Consider the following 18,233-nt stretch of genomic DNA (forward strand, 5'->3'; position numbering starts at 1 on the left):
CCTGAATTAGCTCTCCTGCAATTTGATCTTGGTTGAATACCTTATTGTTTTTTTAGGTTTTTTAATATTTATCATATTTCTACTTCATTGGTGGATCTCTACTTTACCAATGTCTGGTGCCTCACTCAAAATAGACCAATTAGAGTCATAATACTTTACTAATACTGTGAAGGACTCTGCCCATCGCTGTTCTACTTCAGTCTCATTCATAAGGATATTACCATATATGTCTTCAATACAAGTTTTCTTTTCTTTATATTTCTGTGCTACCTTTTATACAGACCTCTTCAGCTTCTTCTATTAGCTCTCTGTAATATTTCCATCTCTACTGCAATAATATAGTTACTGTTTTCTTCCATATTCTGAAATATTTATATTGTAGCTCCTGATCCTTCATATTTTCTACCAGCATATTCCTAGCCACCATCATCTCTTCTGTTTTTTGTTGGCACATTTGATTGATCAACCAGACCTCTTCTGTTTGTCTAGAACTTCAAAAACTACACTGTTTACCAGTTCCTTAATTTGAGACCAGTCACTATTGATACCACTGTCTCCTACCTTTTCACCACATTTAACTACGTCTTTTGCTAGTTTTAACTCATATATTCTATTAAACTGTTCTCTTTTAATCTACTTACAAGGTGCTACCCACAATATCTAAGAATTTCATTGTACCAGACAAACCAGTAGCAATATGACATTCTGCTGCTATGCGTCTCGAGGTACATGTCTTAGCTACTGCGGCACAAAGTTGCCTCATGTTTGGCACATTCAGTTGTGAGTTGTAGTGGTGCATGTCAGGATGTGTTTCAGTGCTTCTGCAGATTATGACATGGATAATGTGAAGGGGCATTGGATTTGCATCAAATTCTGTTTCAAGTCAAAGACAACTCCAGGTGAAACCCACTGCATGCTGACAGAAGCATTTAGTGGCAATGCCCTGAATCAAACAAGAACATTTGAGTGGTTCAAGGCAGAGAATCTGTGGAAGGTGATAAACATTCTGGGTGGCCATCAACATGCACAACACCAGAAATGATCATGCAAGTGCGTGATATGATTCAGAATGATCAAAGGCAGACAGTCCACGATGTTTGTAATAGTTTTGGCTGTTTTATGGTACATGTCAATGATTTCTAGCCAATGAACTGAACATGAGACAAATTGTAACAAAGTTTGTCCCTTGCCTTCTAAGCAGTGACCAATGAAACCTCAAGATTCAGATATGCACTAAACTGCAACAAAGAGTTCGAGAGTTTCCAAAATTCTTATCTAGAGCTGTAACAGGTGATGAACCTTGGGTCTACAGTTATGAGCCTGAAACAAAGAAGCAATCATCACAATGGAAAACACCATCTTCTCCTAGGACAAAAAAAGCTTGATAAGCTCACAGCAACATGAAGTCAATGCTAATAATATTTTTTCCATGTTTGGGGAGTTTGTTCCACTTGGCCAAACTGTCAACAGACAGATTTACTTTGAGGTTTTGAGGTAACTGAGGGAAAATGTTTGGTGTGAATGGCCAGAATTATGGAAAAATAAAGACTGGTTGGTGCATCATGACAATGCACCCGTGCATACTTTGCTCATTGTGAAGGAATTCCTTGCCAAAACCAACTAGCAATGGTCCCCCACCATCCCTACTTGGCATTTCTAGCTCCATGCAACTTCCACCTATTCTCAAAGATGAAAATCACATCCAAAGGGCAACGTTTTGACTTGACTGAAGACATCCACATGGTATTGCAATGGGTCCTGAGCACCATTCACCCTGCAGACTTCCAGGAGTACTTCCAAAAATGGGAGCAACGCTGGGATTGTTGCATACATGCCCAAGGTGACTACTTTGGAGATGACAGAGGACATCAGGATGTAAGTATAGTTTTCTGTTTTTCACAATGAAATTCTTGGGTATTTTAGGTAGCACCTCGTATATCACAATATGTAGTCTGCTTTGCTGTTCTACACACCTTCTTAAATTTAATGCTCATGTTACTTATCACCTGGAAATCATAAGTGTTACAGTCTGCTCCTCTACAGGTTTGCGTATCTTTGATGCTGTTTGTTTGTGGATGCATACATGGCCTATCTGGTTTACAGTTTGCCTCTCAGGTACCATCCAAGTACCTTTATGCATGGTTTTATGTTGAAACCATGCCAATTGTGAAAATGGGTGCCATTGTCACTTCACTTGGTTTAGAGAAATTTGTTTACGTTCCAGTAAAGAGCTCTGAACAATACGGACATAAGCTAACAATGCTTTTAGCATTCATATTTGTTGGTAAGTTTCCAATATTGCAGAACATTGTTTTTTAACCAACACATTTGAGTATTGTTCATTTGTTACTTATACTTTTGCTTCTATCAAACAAAGAATTGTTATCTAACAGTTATAATCTTTTATGGGTTATTACAAATTTGGTTATATTTGTCACTGCAGCAACATGCATGAGATTATTATCCACACACAAGTTCACTGATTCAACAGGTAACACCCTAACTTCAAAATCAATAATGTTTTACTTATTAATAAGGTGTAACTATCAGAGAATTTTATTGCTTCAAGTATTTTGAGAATGTAGACCACATCTCCCCAACAATAATATGACCAATAAGTTTAAATGAGTAAATGATCACCACCTTCCAAACCAAATTTACATCAAGGACCATAAACAATATGACAGAATTTGTAACCTGGGAAGTCAGCCTTAAATCTTCTGAAGAGATGAGCAATTGTGTACACAGTACGTTGATACACAAGTTGAGCAAAAATATGGAAATACCAAAAACATAACACATTACCACGCCTAATACAGGGTAGAAAACATGCTGGTATTCAAAACAGCCTCCACTCATCTCAGAATGGATAAATACAGATCCTGTGCAGTTTTAAAGGGAATCTTATACCAGTACTCCTCAAAATTTTGGCAGTTTCAGGTGATGATGGAGGAGGTGGATCACAATCACGCACATTTCTCTCTAGTTCACAAATGCTCAGTAACATTGAGATCTGATGACTGTGGTGGTCAGGATAGATGAAATAATTTATCCTTATGCTCACAAGCCCAGTCCCGGACAAAGCAAGCTGTGTGAACAGAGGACCTGTCAACCTGGATCGTCACCACCACCACTGTGGTACAAATATTGAACCATAGCATAGACCTGATCAGCAAAACTGGTCACATAATCCTTGGCAATAATGTGACCTTGCAGAGTATCCCTGGAGCTCGTGGAATACAGTGATGTGGCTGCCTAAATTATCACCAAAGCCCCACCATGTTTCACTCTTGGCATGTAAACTGGATCAGAAGTTGGAAACTGTGTGAAACAAGACTCATCCCATCAAATGACTTTCTTCCATTACTCCAAAGTCTAATTTTCTTGGCTTCAGCACCACATTTTCCAGTCATGAGCTTTTGCATCACTGAAGAGTGGTTCCCAGCTCGCTCTGCAATTCCTTTCTTCTGGAGCTTCCTTGATGCTATTTTGGTGCTTACAGGATTTGTGAGTGTGACATTCAGTCCTGCAGTGACTTTTACAGCTATCGTCCTCTTATGTTTCACCACAATCATCCACATTGACTATTGTTTGTTATGGTAAGTCAAGACAAAGCTCCACCTGTACAACTTAGTGGATGATATTTCTCCACTTTCCCTGTATGTGGAAAAAATCTTCAACACCACATCTCTTGAAATACCAAACACCTTGGCTCCCCTGTTTATAGACACTCCCACCATACAAGCACCAACAGTTTGGTTACATTCAAATTTACTTAGATCCAACATAATGTGATCCCAACTACATAGAATACTATTCTGATCAAAACTGACACTTGTAACATATTGAGTACATTGCACAAGTGTTATTTATGGTAGAATACAACAGTGCAGCATACAGGCTTGGTTAGCATCTGCATTTATGGTAAAGCACGCATCTTTTTGTTCAAACCTTGCGTAAAAAGTTAATCCACACATAGTTTTTCAACAACTATGAAAAGGATAGATTGCTGCTCACCACAAAGATGTCATGCGGACAGGCACAACAAAAAGACTGCTACCACTGAGCCTTTGGCCAAAGGTTTCTTCTAGAGAGAAAGGAAAACATACATACATTCATGCAAGCAGGCAGATCTTACATAAACATAACCACTATCTCTAGCCACTCTGCAATTATTGTGTTGATGAAAGCAGCAATCTAGAGTGAGGCAGGGAAGCAGGAGGGATAGAGGGTACAGGTGGGAGGAGAGAAGAGCACTTCCTGGCAAAGCATGCAGGGACAAGACGGCAGCAGAACAAGGCTGCCCAATGCTGTGAGAGATGGGAGGAGCGGTTGGAGAGAAAGGGGGGGATGGAGGGGGGGGGGGGATGGAAGAGAAAGGAAAATTGGTGGGTGCATTCACAGAGAGCAGCACACAATGAGGGTGTCAGGAAATAAATTGGGAAGATGTAGTATGATAGAAGGGGCAGAAATTTTGTGGGGACAGTAGGCTATTGCAGGCTGGGGCTGGGATACTTTTTGGGAGCAGAGAATGTGTTGTAAGGATAACTCCCTGCGCAGTTCAGAAAAATTGATGGTGGGGGAGAGGATCCATATAGCCTGGACTGTGAAACAGCCACTGAAATCAAGCATGCTATTTTCAGCAGCAATGTTGTGCCACAGGGTGGTCCACTTCCCACTGGGCCACTTTGGCAATTCACACTGGTTGACAGATGGTCGGTAGTCATACCAATATAAAAAGCTGTGCAATGATTGCAGCAGAGCTAGTATACAACATGGCTTCTTTCACAGGTGGCCTGCCCTCTGATGGATTAGGATTATCCTGTCACAGGACTGAACTAGGAAGTGCTGGGTGGGTGGATTGGCAGGTATTTGCACCTGGGTCTCACTGCAGATACACCATCTCCAGGTGGTCAGGCTATATGGGAGGGATATTTTGGTGTGGAAGGGATGGCAACGGGCAAAATGCAGGTAGTGTTGGTGATTTTAACATAGACAGAGGTGTGGATGGAGCCATCACAGAGGAGGTGGTTAACGTCCAGGAGGACGGCACATTGGGTTGAGGAGTACCAGGTAAAGTGGATGGGAGAGAAGGTGTTGAGATTGTGAAGGAATGGAGATAGAGTTTCCTGGCCCCGTGTCCAGGTCACAAAGATATCATCAGTGACCCTGGACAGACCACAGGTCTGGAATTTTGAGAGGCTGAGATGGTTCCCTCTAGATGGTCCATAAACATGCTGGCATAGGAGAGTGCCACACTGATGCACAGGCCTGTGCCACTGATTTGTTTGTGTAACTTCCCTTCATAGGAGAAGTAGTTGTGTGTTAGGATAAAGTTAGTGAGATACATGTAGAGTGACATATTGAGTTTAGAGTCTGAAAGATGTTGGGAAAGGTAGTGTCCAATAGTGGGAAGTCCATAGGTATGAGGGATGTTAAGTGCATAGGGAAGTGGCACCAACAGTGATGAGTAGGGATCCAGGAGGTAAATGGGTAGGGATGGTGGAGAGTCAGTGAAGAAAGTGGTTGGTGTCTCTGACATGAGAGGCTAGATTTTGGGCAATTGGTTGGAGGTGTTTGTCAATGAGGGCTGAAATTCTTTCAGTGGGACACAATAACTGGCTACATTGATTATATCTTCATTATCTGGGCTCACAGCCAAGACACCCTATAATCATTCCTTCATAACATCAACACCTTCTCTCCCATCCACTTCATTTGGTCTTCCTCAATGCAATGTGCCACCTTGGACGTTGACCTCATCCTCTCATGGGTTCATCAACACCTATGCTCACATTAAACCCATACAGCATCAACAGTACATGCATTTCAACTTTTGCCATACCTTTCACACCAAGAAATCCATCCCATACAGCCTGGCAACCAATGGAAGGGGTATCTGCAGTGACGAGAACTCCCTTTCCCAGTAAGCTGAAGGTCTCACAAAGGCTTCACAGACAGGCATTATCTCCCAGACTTAGTCCATAAACACATTTCCTGCACCACATCCCTACACACTCCCAATCCTCCTACCACCACTGCAATCGTCCAGAACCAGCCACAAAGAAATGCACTCTTCGCTGCCCAATACCACCTCAGTATGGAAAAACTGAATTACATCCTTCATTAGGGCTATGATTATCTATCATTGTGCCCTGAAATGAGGGATATCCTACCCAAGGTCCTTCGACCCCTCCTAAAAAGATATTCCATCATCCACTCAACCTCCACTCCATCCTAGTCCATCCCTAGGCCACTCCCAATCCCAACCCCTTGCTGTAGGGATCACATCCCAGACCCAGTTGCAAGACCTGCCCAATCCACCTACCCACCACTTCCTATTCCAATCCTACCACAAGCTTATCCTACCCACTCAGAGTCTGAGCCACCTGTGAAAGCAGCCATGTCATAATCAGTTCGGCCGCAAACATTGCACATCTTTTTATACTGGTATGACTACCAACCAGCAGTCAGCAGAGATGAATGGCCACCCCCAATGGATCACCCTGTGGCACAACAAGCCGCTGAACAAAACATGCTCGATTTCAATAGTTGCCTTACAACCTAGGCCACCTGGATCCTCCCCTCCCCACCAGCTTTCTTGAACTGTGAACATGGAAATTATCCTTACAACACATTCTTAACTCCCAAAATTATTACGACCTCAACCTACAGTAACCTACTGTCTCCACACTCTCCATCCACAGCTTCCATCCCTTCTGTCCTATCACCTCCTCTCAATTAAAGTCCCCTCAGCCTCACCGTGCACTGGTCTCTGCCAGTCTTTCCCCTCTCTGCTCCTCTCATTTTCTGCTCTCCATCTCCCCCCTTCCCCACAGTCTCTGGACAATCCACCTGGGAGCCTTGTCCTGCACCTTCTAGTCCCTGCACAGTCCGGCAGGCAGTGCTCTTCTCTCCCACCACCCGTACCCTTCTATCACTCCCCCTTCCCTGCCCCACTCCAAATTGATGCTTTCATTCAACGCAATATTTGCAGTCTGGCCAGAGCAGCCAGATACAGTGGTCATGTGTGCATGAAGCGTGCCCGATTGTGTGTTTTCATTTCTTTTCTGAAGAAAGCGTTGACCAGAAGCACAGTGTATAAGAGTGTTTTGGTTGTGCCTATCTGCAACTACCTGTCATCTTTAAGGTGAGTAGCAATCTATCCTTTTCATAATTGTTTCATATATCCCTTTTATAATTTGTGTAACTGACAACTGCACTAAGAGTGACAATTAGTCACAGTAAAGTAGTGGCATTCTATGTCTGTAGATTGTCTTTAGTAAAGAAAGTTCCCTGTGGTATGAGTACTCAAACAGAAGTCAAAAATCTACCTGCTCACAAAAATATTCATAAGAAAATAATGAGAGGACTGACTGAATAAATATAACGACAAATAATAAAGTGCAAATTTCTGCAAGTCAACAAAAAATAAAAAAATAATTAAAATACCAGAATGATTGAAATGTTGCCTCTGGAGCTATTAGATACTGAGAAAGTAATTAAAGAGAACAGAGTTGAAAATCTTAGATGGCTGTAAAACAAGAGAACAGAAATTAATGATGAATACATGACCCTAAAAACAGAAGCAAGTCAACTCTGGAGATCAATTAAACAGTAGATCTAGGCCAAATTAATTTCAGTAGCAGAATACGATATTTATGGAAGACAAGAATTTGCATATAAAACAATTAAGTATTCAAATAATGATACAGAAGGTAATATGAACATAAAAGTGATAAGTAAGTTACAATGATTAGATTACTACTGGAAGTTTATGACAAATGAGAAGCAAACAAGTAGAATCTAACGAGAACAAACAGTAACACCTGAAAGAGGTGAGATTGGACAGAATAAAAAATAAAAATAGAGGATATGTTATGAAAAATTAACAACAGGAAGACACAAGGAATCAACAACATAAACACTGAACTGATGAAGTATGCATCTCCTTGTATGAAATTTACATTCTTTCTTTTTATCAACAAATGCTGGCCAAGAAAAGAATTTCTTTTTGCTTTGGCATAGTACACAGCAGTTTCTTCTACCTCTATTTCACTCAAGTTTCATTATAGAAATCAATGAATATCTCTAGATTATACCTCAATACCAGTTTAAAGCTGAAAGCAGTCCCAACATTAGATGCATTTATTCATCTTTCCTCAATGATACAATGAAATACATGCAACTTGGCCTATAGTGAATGTATAAAATCCATTGATAAAATGGTAGAACAACCAGTCATTAAATCACTCTATCTGGTATAGTGCCTGGTAGACTACAGAAGGCGAAAAAGTTGAACTTGTGAGCCTGTCTAACCATTAAAGTCTTCTACCTAGAAAGTTTGAGATCAGAAATACCATTAAATGCTAAAACATGTACCACATTAGCTGCATCACCAGACTCTTGGTTCGGATTCCACATTACACTGTATATTTTATTATTATTATTATTATTATTATTATTGTTGTTGTTGTTGTTGTTGTTGTTGCTGTTGTTGTTGTTGTTACACACTGTGCCACATTACCTCCCACACAGTTATTCTTTACTATTTCATTTCCCTGAATTCTATACGCCATGTTACTCAGCAGAATAACACATCCCTACCCACCCCTGTAGAAAGAGTAGGATATGCTGACCTGTATGGACTTCTTTACCTGCTGGGTATACAACATGGAATCCTAAAAGGTACCAAGGGAGTCAGAGTAGATGAGGAATTTAGTGCCACAATTACACCTCACCTGCTTCAGTGCCGTGACACTCAGATATATACTTGAACGTAAAAAGTGAATTCAGCAGGTAGACATATCTTGAGCACACACTCAGAGAATACCAGATTATGCATAGATAGACATATCTTGAGCACACACTCAGATAATACCAGAGTATGCATCTGAGTCCAGCTCACTGCTGTTAACTACAATGCAGTTGTGGTGCTGTGCTAAAATTTCATCAAATATGCACTTAACTATGTCCACAGTACAAATCTTTCTAAAATAATTCGGGAACAGGATGGTAATATAATATAGACTGCACCATTAGATCCTCTTTATTGTCAATCTCGAATGGTCTTGTTTATTATCGTCAGTTCATAGTTATTCACTCAACTCAAGGGCAAGTAATAGTACGGAATGCTGGTGAGCCCAGGATTGATAGTACGTATTATGTATTATGCATCATCATGAGAAGCAGCCACTGGATAACAGGTAATTGTTCACCAGTCTCAACAAATAGTGCCAGAATTGGGGTGGTCTACTTGTCTCTCTGCCAGTATAGAATTTTATGATCAGGTACTTTCAGCCTACTCTCCATGACTTTAGTAAATGCAGTGCCTTTAGATCTTTGGCCTTTGCATCCACTGGATGTGGTACTCATGTAAGCCTATTCACTTAAATGAAACCCAGAAACGTCAACAAGTTCTTAAGATTTAAAACAGTGTTTCTCATTTAGAGTATGAGTAAGTTAAAAAGGTGATGTAACAACTAAAACTGATATATACACACGGTATGTGATAACAATTTGAAACCTACCCTATGTGTCCACTCCTCCAATTACCCATTATAATGGCCAATGGTTATTACAAATCCAGAAAGAGAACAGAATATAGCAAAGTCATCCACAAACAACTGGCTGAGAGTCTTAACTCTGGATGTAATGCTATTGATGGCTATAACAAATACAGACATAATTAAAATACATCCCCAACAGACACCATTCTCTCTCTCTCTCTCTCTCTCTCTCTCTCTCTGGTGAAGTGTATCTGTGTCCAGCCACTTTTTTAGACGTTAAATCAAAGGATTACATGATACTGGGCAGGTGTCTCCAAAAGCCCAATCTGTGAAGCTGTCCAAGGACATTACGCTTCCAAATATTGTCATAGACTCTCTCAGTAATGGATAATACACCAACAAGAGATTAATTGTGCTGGAAATATTGTACTGGCACCTCCAGATGGTGAGGTTGTCACAGGTTGAACATTATCATCTGAACCCACAATGGGAGTTACTAATTAAAAAGAGTAATTTCCTCCTGTCAACAAGATTAAAAACAGCAATGAGAATTTATCTGCTTGGTTTTCAAGGTTCTCTAAAACTGCTGTAGTGGACTCAGTGATCGGCCAGGGCAGTCTCCTAGGCTTCAAATAAGGCACAAGGAAAAATTCCACATGGAAACAGAGACTCCTGTACTCCTGTGTTGTTGGGATACAAGTTCCAACTAGCACCATATATGCTCTACAGCAAGAAAAATCTGAATTCTGGTTTATAGTGACAGTGTTTGAAACAAAATATTTTGACATAATCTAAACAGTCACTTGGTGTAGTTTAAGGATACCCCTGCTTCAGTATAGTAATTACTGCTGACCTGTCATTTTTGCCAGGTATCTCTCTTGTAGCTTCCCTCACTTCTGTGGTGGTAGTAGTATGATACTTCAAATCTAAGAACACATGCCATGGTTTTTTCTCTTCCTATCATTGCTCTTCAAGACTTTGCCTTTGCGATTCAAAAAGTTGCAAGATTCTCAACAGATGGTTGGCGTCTGAGCCATTGCATAGTTGCACGCTAATCCGCAACTGCAGAACAACACTGGTCATACCATATTAGGATATGTGGCATATGAAGTCTCTTGAAGACTTAGGAATAAATGTTTGTGGCAAGATCCTTCTAGTTCTGGTCACTGTTTTGGTTTTTGGAAAGAATCAGTTGGCTGTAAAATTTCCAGTCTGCTCTGCTGAACATGCTACATGCTTCTTCTTGAGTTCTGTTCCATCTGTTTAGTAGCTTTAGACAGTGACGTAGGCAACTGAGTGAAATTCATTGTTCACTTTCTACTGAGCAGCATATACAAGGACAGAATGTGAGATATGTGAACTTGATGGTTTACTAAAACAGAAAACAGAAAGAGGAGAAGTACGAGTGCCTGCTTGAGCAAGGTTTACTAGCACAGGAAGAGGAGAACTAAGTGGATCCATTTGAGTTGAGTTCAATGTGTGTCACAGAGAACTCATTATCCGATGTAACCAACTTATGATCTTGTAGTTGTCATTTTTTTCCTGGATTTCATCAGTTCTCCCTTTTTTACGATGGTGCCAATTTAGAATGAGGCATGCAACAACAAATGCTGGAGTTGTGGTGATCTGTGAAACTGTTTTGGTTCAACAGCAGATTTGTTAGTAATTTTATTTTTGCAAGGGCACTTTTATGAGCATTTATATTAATACCCATGGCCTGAGTCGGCTTTGCTAAAAACTTTTTCTCAGTATTTTTATTGAGGGTGGCTGTGACAGATGTAGGAAGCTGAAGGGACTTGTATTCCTTCTTTACCTTAGTATGTGATATGTTTTTTGCACCTTCAGCTCCTGGATCCTTCTCTTTACGGAAGATGAGGCATTACATATTCCCACCTAATGTTCACCTAGGCAGTTCAAATGGAAGTATGGGCCAGTGCATCCAAATGTTTCCGGACCATTACAGCTCTTAGTGATTTGCTCAAATTTCTGTCAATTAAAGCACCATAAGGTTTGAGATATTTGGTCTTACTTTTAGCCAAATAAATCCAGCTTGTGAGTCAATCATCAGAGAGAATGCTACTCTCCCTCCCTTTTTTCTTTTTAAATACCATTAATCGACACATTACGTTATGAACTTCAATGACTTCTTTGTTTAACCACTTCTTCTGATCCTCTATAATGTCTACCTGAAATGCTGTGTGTAGCTCTTAATTTGGACTATGCCTGATCAGGAGGTCTACACTTTTTTTACCTCAATAACTATCCACACCATTGACACACTGCTCCTTGAAGTTGGTAATTTTACAGTTCAGTGTCAACTCAAGATATGGTGACACACAACATTTCAATGTTGTAGTGTGCAGTAATTGCATGGCTAGAGCTTAGAGCTGATAGTTCTGGCAGTGATCACGAGTCCCCAATTCAGAAACCCCAAGTTTGCCAGACCGATGGACGGCAATGTCTGGCTGAATTCCCTGGTGTTTACACCATTTGGCTTGATGCAGTAGGCATCTATGGTGTGTCAAAATACTACTACCTGGTAAGCAGAGAAAGAGCAAGTAGCCTTCAGTGTAGCATATGGAACAATAGGGCCATTTAGAATTTTCAATAAATGCTTATCTTAAGTACAAAATAGCAGTATCATGAAATAATTAACTTTAGGGAGTTTTAGCCATGTTCTGTGGAATGCTTACAGTGATTATGTGGAAATATACAAAGTAAACGGCAATTCAAAATGAATCTAGTTGTAACAAATGACCAACTATTTAATGCATAGTGATACAAGGATAACAATTAGAATGTAAAAGGTAAATTACAACACTCACCAAATAGCAGATGCAATGAGTTGTCAATAACAGGCACATGAAAAATAATAACTTTTGGGCAAATCCTTTGAGAAGCCCCCCCCCCAGCCCACCCCACCAAACACACACACACACACACACACACACACACACACACACACACACACACACACACACGTGCACACTCATCAAAGCCTATGCATTAACTATCTACACACACAATTAAGTTTGTACAGAACATCTAGAGTGGGAGTCCTATTCACACTTGCCCGGTTTTTATACCATTAATGGCAATTGTTAATGTTAAAGCTATATTTCACATTATTTTTGACAGACTTACCAAAATTTTATGTCTATAGTAATTTTTTATTTGCTAAATGCTGCAAGAGGCACTTTACCCTCAGCACGTTTTCACTCCTTCCTGTAAAGACTGTGCACAATCCATGCTATACTAACTAAAATAACATCCTGATTTCCACAACTGAATACGTAGCCCAAAAAGGCTTATATTCAAAAATCAGGCAATACTCCATTATACATGGTGTCTTTGACATAAAGACAAAGATGGGTGTCAGTCATACAGTGGACAGAGATCTAATGATAAGTAAATGTGAAAAGCATAAATTTTATGTACAACATTTCAAAGCTTTTAATTAAATGGATGACGGTGAATTGTTTTCTTCATACAATTATTTCCTGTACATAATCAGTAAAAGTACAAACATTTGACTCCATAATTGTTCTCAGGCATTTTCCCGTAAATTCAGTAATATTTGTAAAGGAATTATTTTGTAAAAATCAAATTATATGTTTACCTAGCAAGCCATTGTGGCCAATTATTGTGACTGTTGGCCTCCCCAGCATGTGTCGCCAATTCATGGTAAGAAAAGCTAGGTCATTCTTGAAATTGTTGATGAGCAGGTCAACATCATTTACCGTGTAATATTGTTCCGTGTCAAACTTCTAAACTTCATCAAGTAGAAAAAAAAAAAAAAAAGACATGGATGGATTATTTAAGGAGCACAAAATACACCTGCAATATCTAAAAGGTGAAACTTAAGAAGGAAGCACAAACATGGGTATGTGACAGTATCATTCATACAGTGATATATTCAAATGCATGCACTATTGCACATATGCACGAGTGAATGTTTTCCCTCAGGCACTTGCACATACAGACTTGCACACGGACACATATATGCACATGCACACGCTCGCGCAAATACACATAGGTACAGAGCATGAATTAATGCGAGGGCTGTCCACAAAGTAACTTCCATTTCTATTTCTTTTCATGGCAGCGCTATGATCGCAGTTCCGAGCATGTGCGGCAGTTACTCTGACTCAAGGAGAAGACATGTACGCCATTTTCAGATCGCTGCTGCCGACGTGTGCTTTGTAGTGCTTCTTTATAGTGTCAGCTGTAATTGAAAATGCCACTATGTGTGAAATCAGATCTGTGATTTGTTTTCTAAATGTAAAGAAAGTTAAACCAATGGAAATTCATCGGTAAATTTGCGAGGTTTATGGACAAAATGCTATGAGTGATTCAATGGTTATAAGATGGGTCAGACTGTTCCATGAAGAACGTGATCAAGTGCACATTGAAGAATGAAGTGGATGTCCGTATGTGGTTACTGATGAACTGGTTCACACAATTGAAGATTAAGCACAACCATAAGTTTACACTTAATGCCCTTGCTATGGAAGTTCCGCAAATCTCACGATCACTAACTCATGAAACTGTTACTGAAAATTTAAATTTCGAAAACTTTGCTCAAGTCGGGTACCAAAAATTCTTACTGAACAACACAAAAAACAACGGATTGGCAGTGCACTTCAGTTTTCGACATGCTACAATGAAGAAGGCAATGGTTTTCTTTCTCAGATAGTCACGGGGGATGAAACTTGGGTATCATACAACACCCCTGAAACAAAACGGCAATCAATGGAATGGAGGCACACTTCATCCCCATTGAAGGTTAGGCCTAAGCAAATCTTGACACCTTGAAAAGTCATGTGCACCGTTTTTTGAGACAGAAAAGGCATTTTGCTGATTGATTTCTTAGCACGAGGCCAAACAATCAATGCACATGTTTACTGCGAGACCATTAAGAAATTGCGCTGCACAATACCCCATGGTTGAATACACAGGCAGGAACCTTCTATGAATAAGGTATACAAAAACTTGTGCCACACTATGACAAGTGCCTACAAAATTTTGGAAGCTATGTAGAAAAGTAGTTTAACAGTTGTAGATTTTTGTATGATAAATATTTTTTTCTGCATCTGTGCACGTTTGTTTTATATAACCAAACGGAACTTATTTCGTGGGCGTACCTCGTATAAAAAAAAGAGAAACACAGACTGAATTAATGTGGCAAAAATTTAAATGCATATGAGGTTGCAGTTCCCATGTGGTGGAGAATCTGTCTTTCAGCTGACAGAAGTAGTAAGCATGCGGCACTCAGTAACAGTTAACTTACTAGAGGAACTTTTAAGTATCAGCATTTACACGAAATCTGTTCAGGGATTTATTTCGTTTTGTTCCCAAAAATTAAGTTTTTCATTTTGTTAATGTATTGCATATGTTGCGCAAACAGAAAATTAAGGTAACAAATGTGAATGAAGATATTGCAACAGTTATCAAAACAATTTAGCACATAATTCACATGGAGTTGCCTCTTTTGAAGAAACTATTCAAAATTTTTATATGTATGCAATACAACATTAAAAATGAACAACTTTTTACTCTGGGGGAAGAAAAATTAATGATTTCACTACATAAATAGACAAACGATAATAGCAAAAGCCAAAGAAAATTCATTTTACTTGAATTCTCCCTCTTCGATTCTTCTGGCAAAATTTTTCTTGAATGGATAATTATGACATTTTGAAAAAGTTTACTATCTGCTTCGAGACAGTGGAACATATTCATATTAATTACGAATTGTTTTATGCGAAAGTCTGAACATAAGATAGCACATCAATTATCAGTTAGAGATATAAAATGGTTAGAAACAACTACTTATATTCCATACAACTTGTTTCACTATCTCACTTGAGCAAGTTTTTTTCTGAAATTTAGTGCATAATACGGATGCATCATATGTACACACATACTAATATTTTAGTACATGCTTTTTATTACTGAGCTGAAGAAAAGTGCTACTAGTTTTTCAAATTTTAAATGCAATCAAAAGTATTAAAAAGTCATGCCAACTGACCTAACGACTGTATTAAAGGAAAGGCCCAAAATAATACACCAAACAAACTGAGGTAAAAAGATATATACACACTCAATGTAAAAATAAAAATGAAATATAACAAACATTTGTGACTAAAGAAGTGTCTTCTTGTCAGGTGTTGAAAGAAACAACTATAATGATGCTAAAGCCATGTGCAACATCGTGTATTTGTCAGTCTGCTAAAGTTGCTCCCATTTTGCTGACTGACAAGTAATCACACCTCTTTGGCCAAAGATATTACTAAAAATAATAAGAAATGATCTTTTTACAATGACAGGATTCCATAATCATTGGTTTCTTTTCTTCCCATGGAAAATAGTTATCTCTAATACATCCACGTTGTGGTAACTTACTCTACTATACTTCTGTGCTAATTTTCTCTAGTAGATTATTGTTGATTTCACTCTCTCTGTTTCTAAAATTCTGGCTACAAGATGAGATTTTAATAATAAAATCAAACTATGAAACATTTTATAAAGGTACACATGAAACCCTTCTTCAAACACAATTAATAGACCATGAGTCACAGATTTACATTCTTCTAAACTTCCATTCAAACAGAACTGCAACTCTGTAAAACACTATTATTTTTATGACTGTCATCATGTCTTCTGGGATCCAAATCACATTAATACTTCAGCATAAAGCAGGTGCAGTGAATTACTTTGGCATAGAAAAAAATTGCTAAGAATTAAATTCACTTTGGTTAAAACATAATCATCAGTTTTCTCCAGCATGTATATTCAGTGTATCTTCATATATATGCTGTATCAGATCAGTTGTACTGTCAGTCAGAAAGGACAGCAACTAGTGATTAATTGTCCTATTACTCACTGAGTGGGGAGGTTTACATGCTCTAACACCAACATTAATTTGTTTAGTTGACATTCATACACATCCAGGGCACAAAACTTGCTGCACATTCCAGACAGGTAATTTAGATTGGTTTCTGTTTATTAGTAGATAAATCTCAGCTTATTATTTTTCCACTCTGTCAAAAGACCACATCAGAATGGATTATTCACTGTACGGTGCATCAGTATATTTAAGAGGAAACTGTTGAACACCAAACAATAAATGCAACAAATACCTAAGTGAACACTTCTTATTATCATCACAACAAGTGGACGGCCAAGCATATTCTGCCACGCTGACTTCAGAAAGTTAAATTCATTCTTGAAAATATCGATCATCAATTCATAATCAGAAGCTATGTAGAACTGTGTCAGATCAGTTAGCTAAAAGCAAAAAGAATAGCAAATGCTGCACTAAAGATAAAGTGACAAAAATTAACAAAAGGAAATAACTTATTAATATGAATATCAATAAAATAAATGAGGTTCTTACATTAAAGTGAGCAAAACTGTATAATCGAGACACCATTGGAAAAGATTATTGTGGACACAAAAACATCAACAACAGGAAGGTACAAATGGCTATAGTCTGCATTCATTATAACAGAGGAAAAAGAAGCACAACAGGATGTACTGTGATGCTGTCATTCTTTTATTGTGAAATTAGTCTGGGTACGAGCTTTCAGCCATTATAGACATACCTACATCAACAGTTTGTAAAGTCAAATGAATACATGACAAACTGTCAATAGCTCATGTATGGCAGAGTTTTAATTTGGACTGACAACAGAGGATTGAAAAAGTAATTTAGTCAAATCAATAGTTTTTAGTACCACCCGCATCAAAGGACTCCTCAGTGTGACAGTATCTATTTTTAGCACTATTGCCCTCCAAAGCAAGGGAATAAATCAATATTTTCTTCTAGGCGAACACCACAGTCTTGATAAATTTGAAGAAAGACATTATTCCACTGGGCTGTATTTCAAAATACTTTACACCACCCAACGAGTTTTAGGCACAGTCCAAATTTAAGTGCATCTATAGCTACAGAAGTGGATATATCATCCTCGAATCAAATAAAATTTGCATGACATGTATATTTGTGCAGAGCACTGTCATCAATGTTCATCTTGTAACGCATAGCTACAAATCACACTTACGTTATAGGCTGCGTTTATTTCAGTATGGTCACTGAAATGAGAGACAGCGGGACATGGATACAGTACAGAGTCATAGGGATTTGTGAAGCCATCTTGTCACAATTCACCTGGAGCGATTTAAGAAAACCATGGAACAAGTAAATAAGGATGGTTACACAAGTATTTATCAGAAGAGAATGGGTGAAAAAAAAAACACTCAAGCTTACAGAGAAACTAGATCATGCAAAGAAATGCATTGTATCACAAAAGGTGTTCCTCTGATATTTTCATATAATTTCACTGTGGATGACTTGAAATATCTGCTTTTGAAGGCAGTTCATATCATAATTGTATAAAATTATCAACACACAATCGAATATGGGTAATGCAGAAACAGGTTTAATAATGGCTAAGAACATAGGAATGTGCGTGTGATAGTGTGAACAGCATAACGAATGCGTTATTATAGCCAAGATAGACACAAAAAAGTAAAAACATTGTGGACCTTCTGCCAAGGCTGCGTGCAGACAGGAGATGGTTGCTATGACTGGTTTGCCACAGGCAAATGAGTGTAACTGGGCAATGCATTGTCACAGCTTCAACTCATCACTATATGGATGAAATAACGATGTCTCTGAAACAAAAACTGACGATGACTTTGAATGCATTTACCTTTGCA

General features: G+C 38.7%; 1 protein-coding gene across 2 annotated transcripts in view; it reads right to left on the reverse strand.

Annotated features, from left to right (window-relative positions):
• Positions 1–18,233, reverse strand: part of LOC124788353 (probable phosphorylase b kinase regulatory subunit alpha) — a 262,109-nt gene that overhangs the window by 119,771 nt on the left and 124,105 nt on the right. The window contains exon 11 of one of the 2 annotated variants that reach the window (XM_047255616.1): positions 13,129–13,276. In XM_047255616.1, coding sequence (XP_047111572.1) covers positions 13,129–13,276 — 148 coding nt within the window. Of the gene's footprint in view, positions 1–13,128; positions 13,277–16,651; positions 16,800–18,233 lie in introns of both variants that reach the window. The other variant, XM_047255615.1, reaches the window with a different exon arrangement.

This window comes from Schistocerca piceifrons, chromosome 3 (assembly GCF_021461385.2).
Source record: "Schistocerca piceifrons isolate TAMUIC-IGC-003096 chromosome 3, iqSchPice1.1, whole genome shotgun sequence".
In the NCBI taxonomy this organism is placed as follows: domain Eukaryota; kingdom Metazoa; phylum Arthropoda; class Insecta; order Orthoptera; family Acrididae; genus Schistocerca; species Schistocerca piceifrons.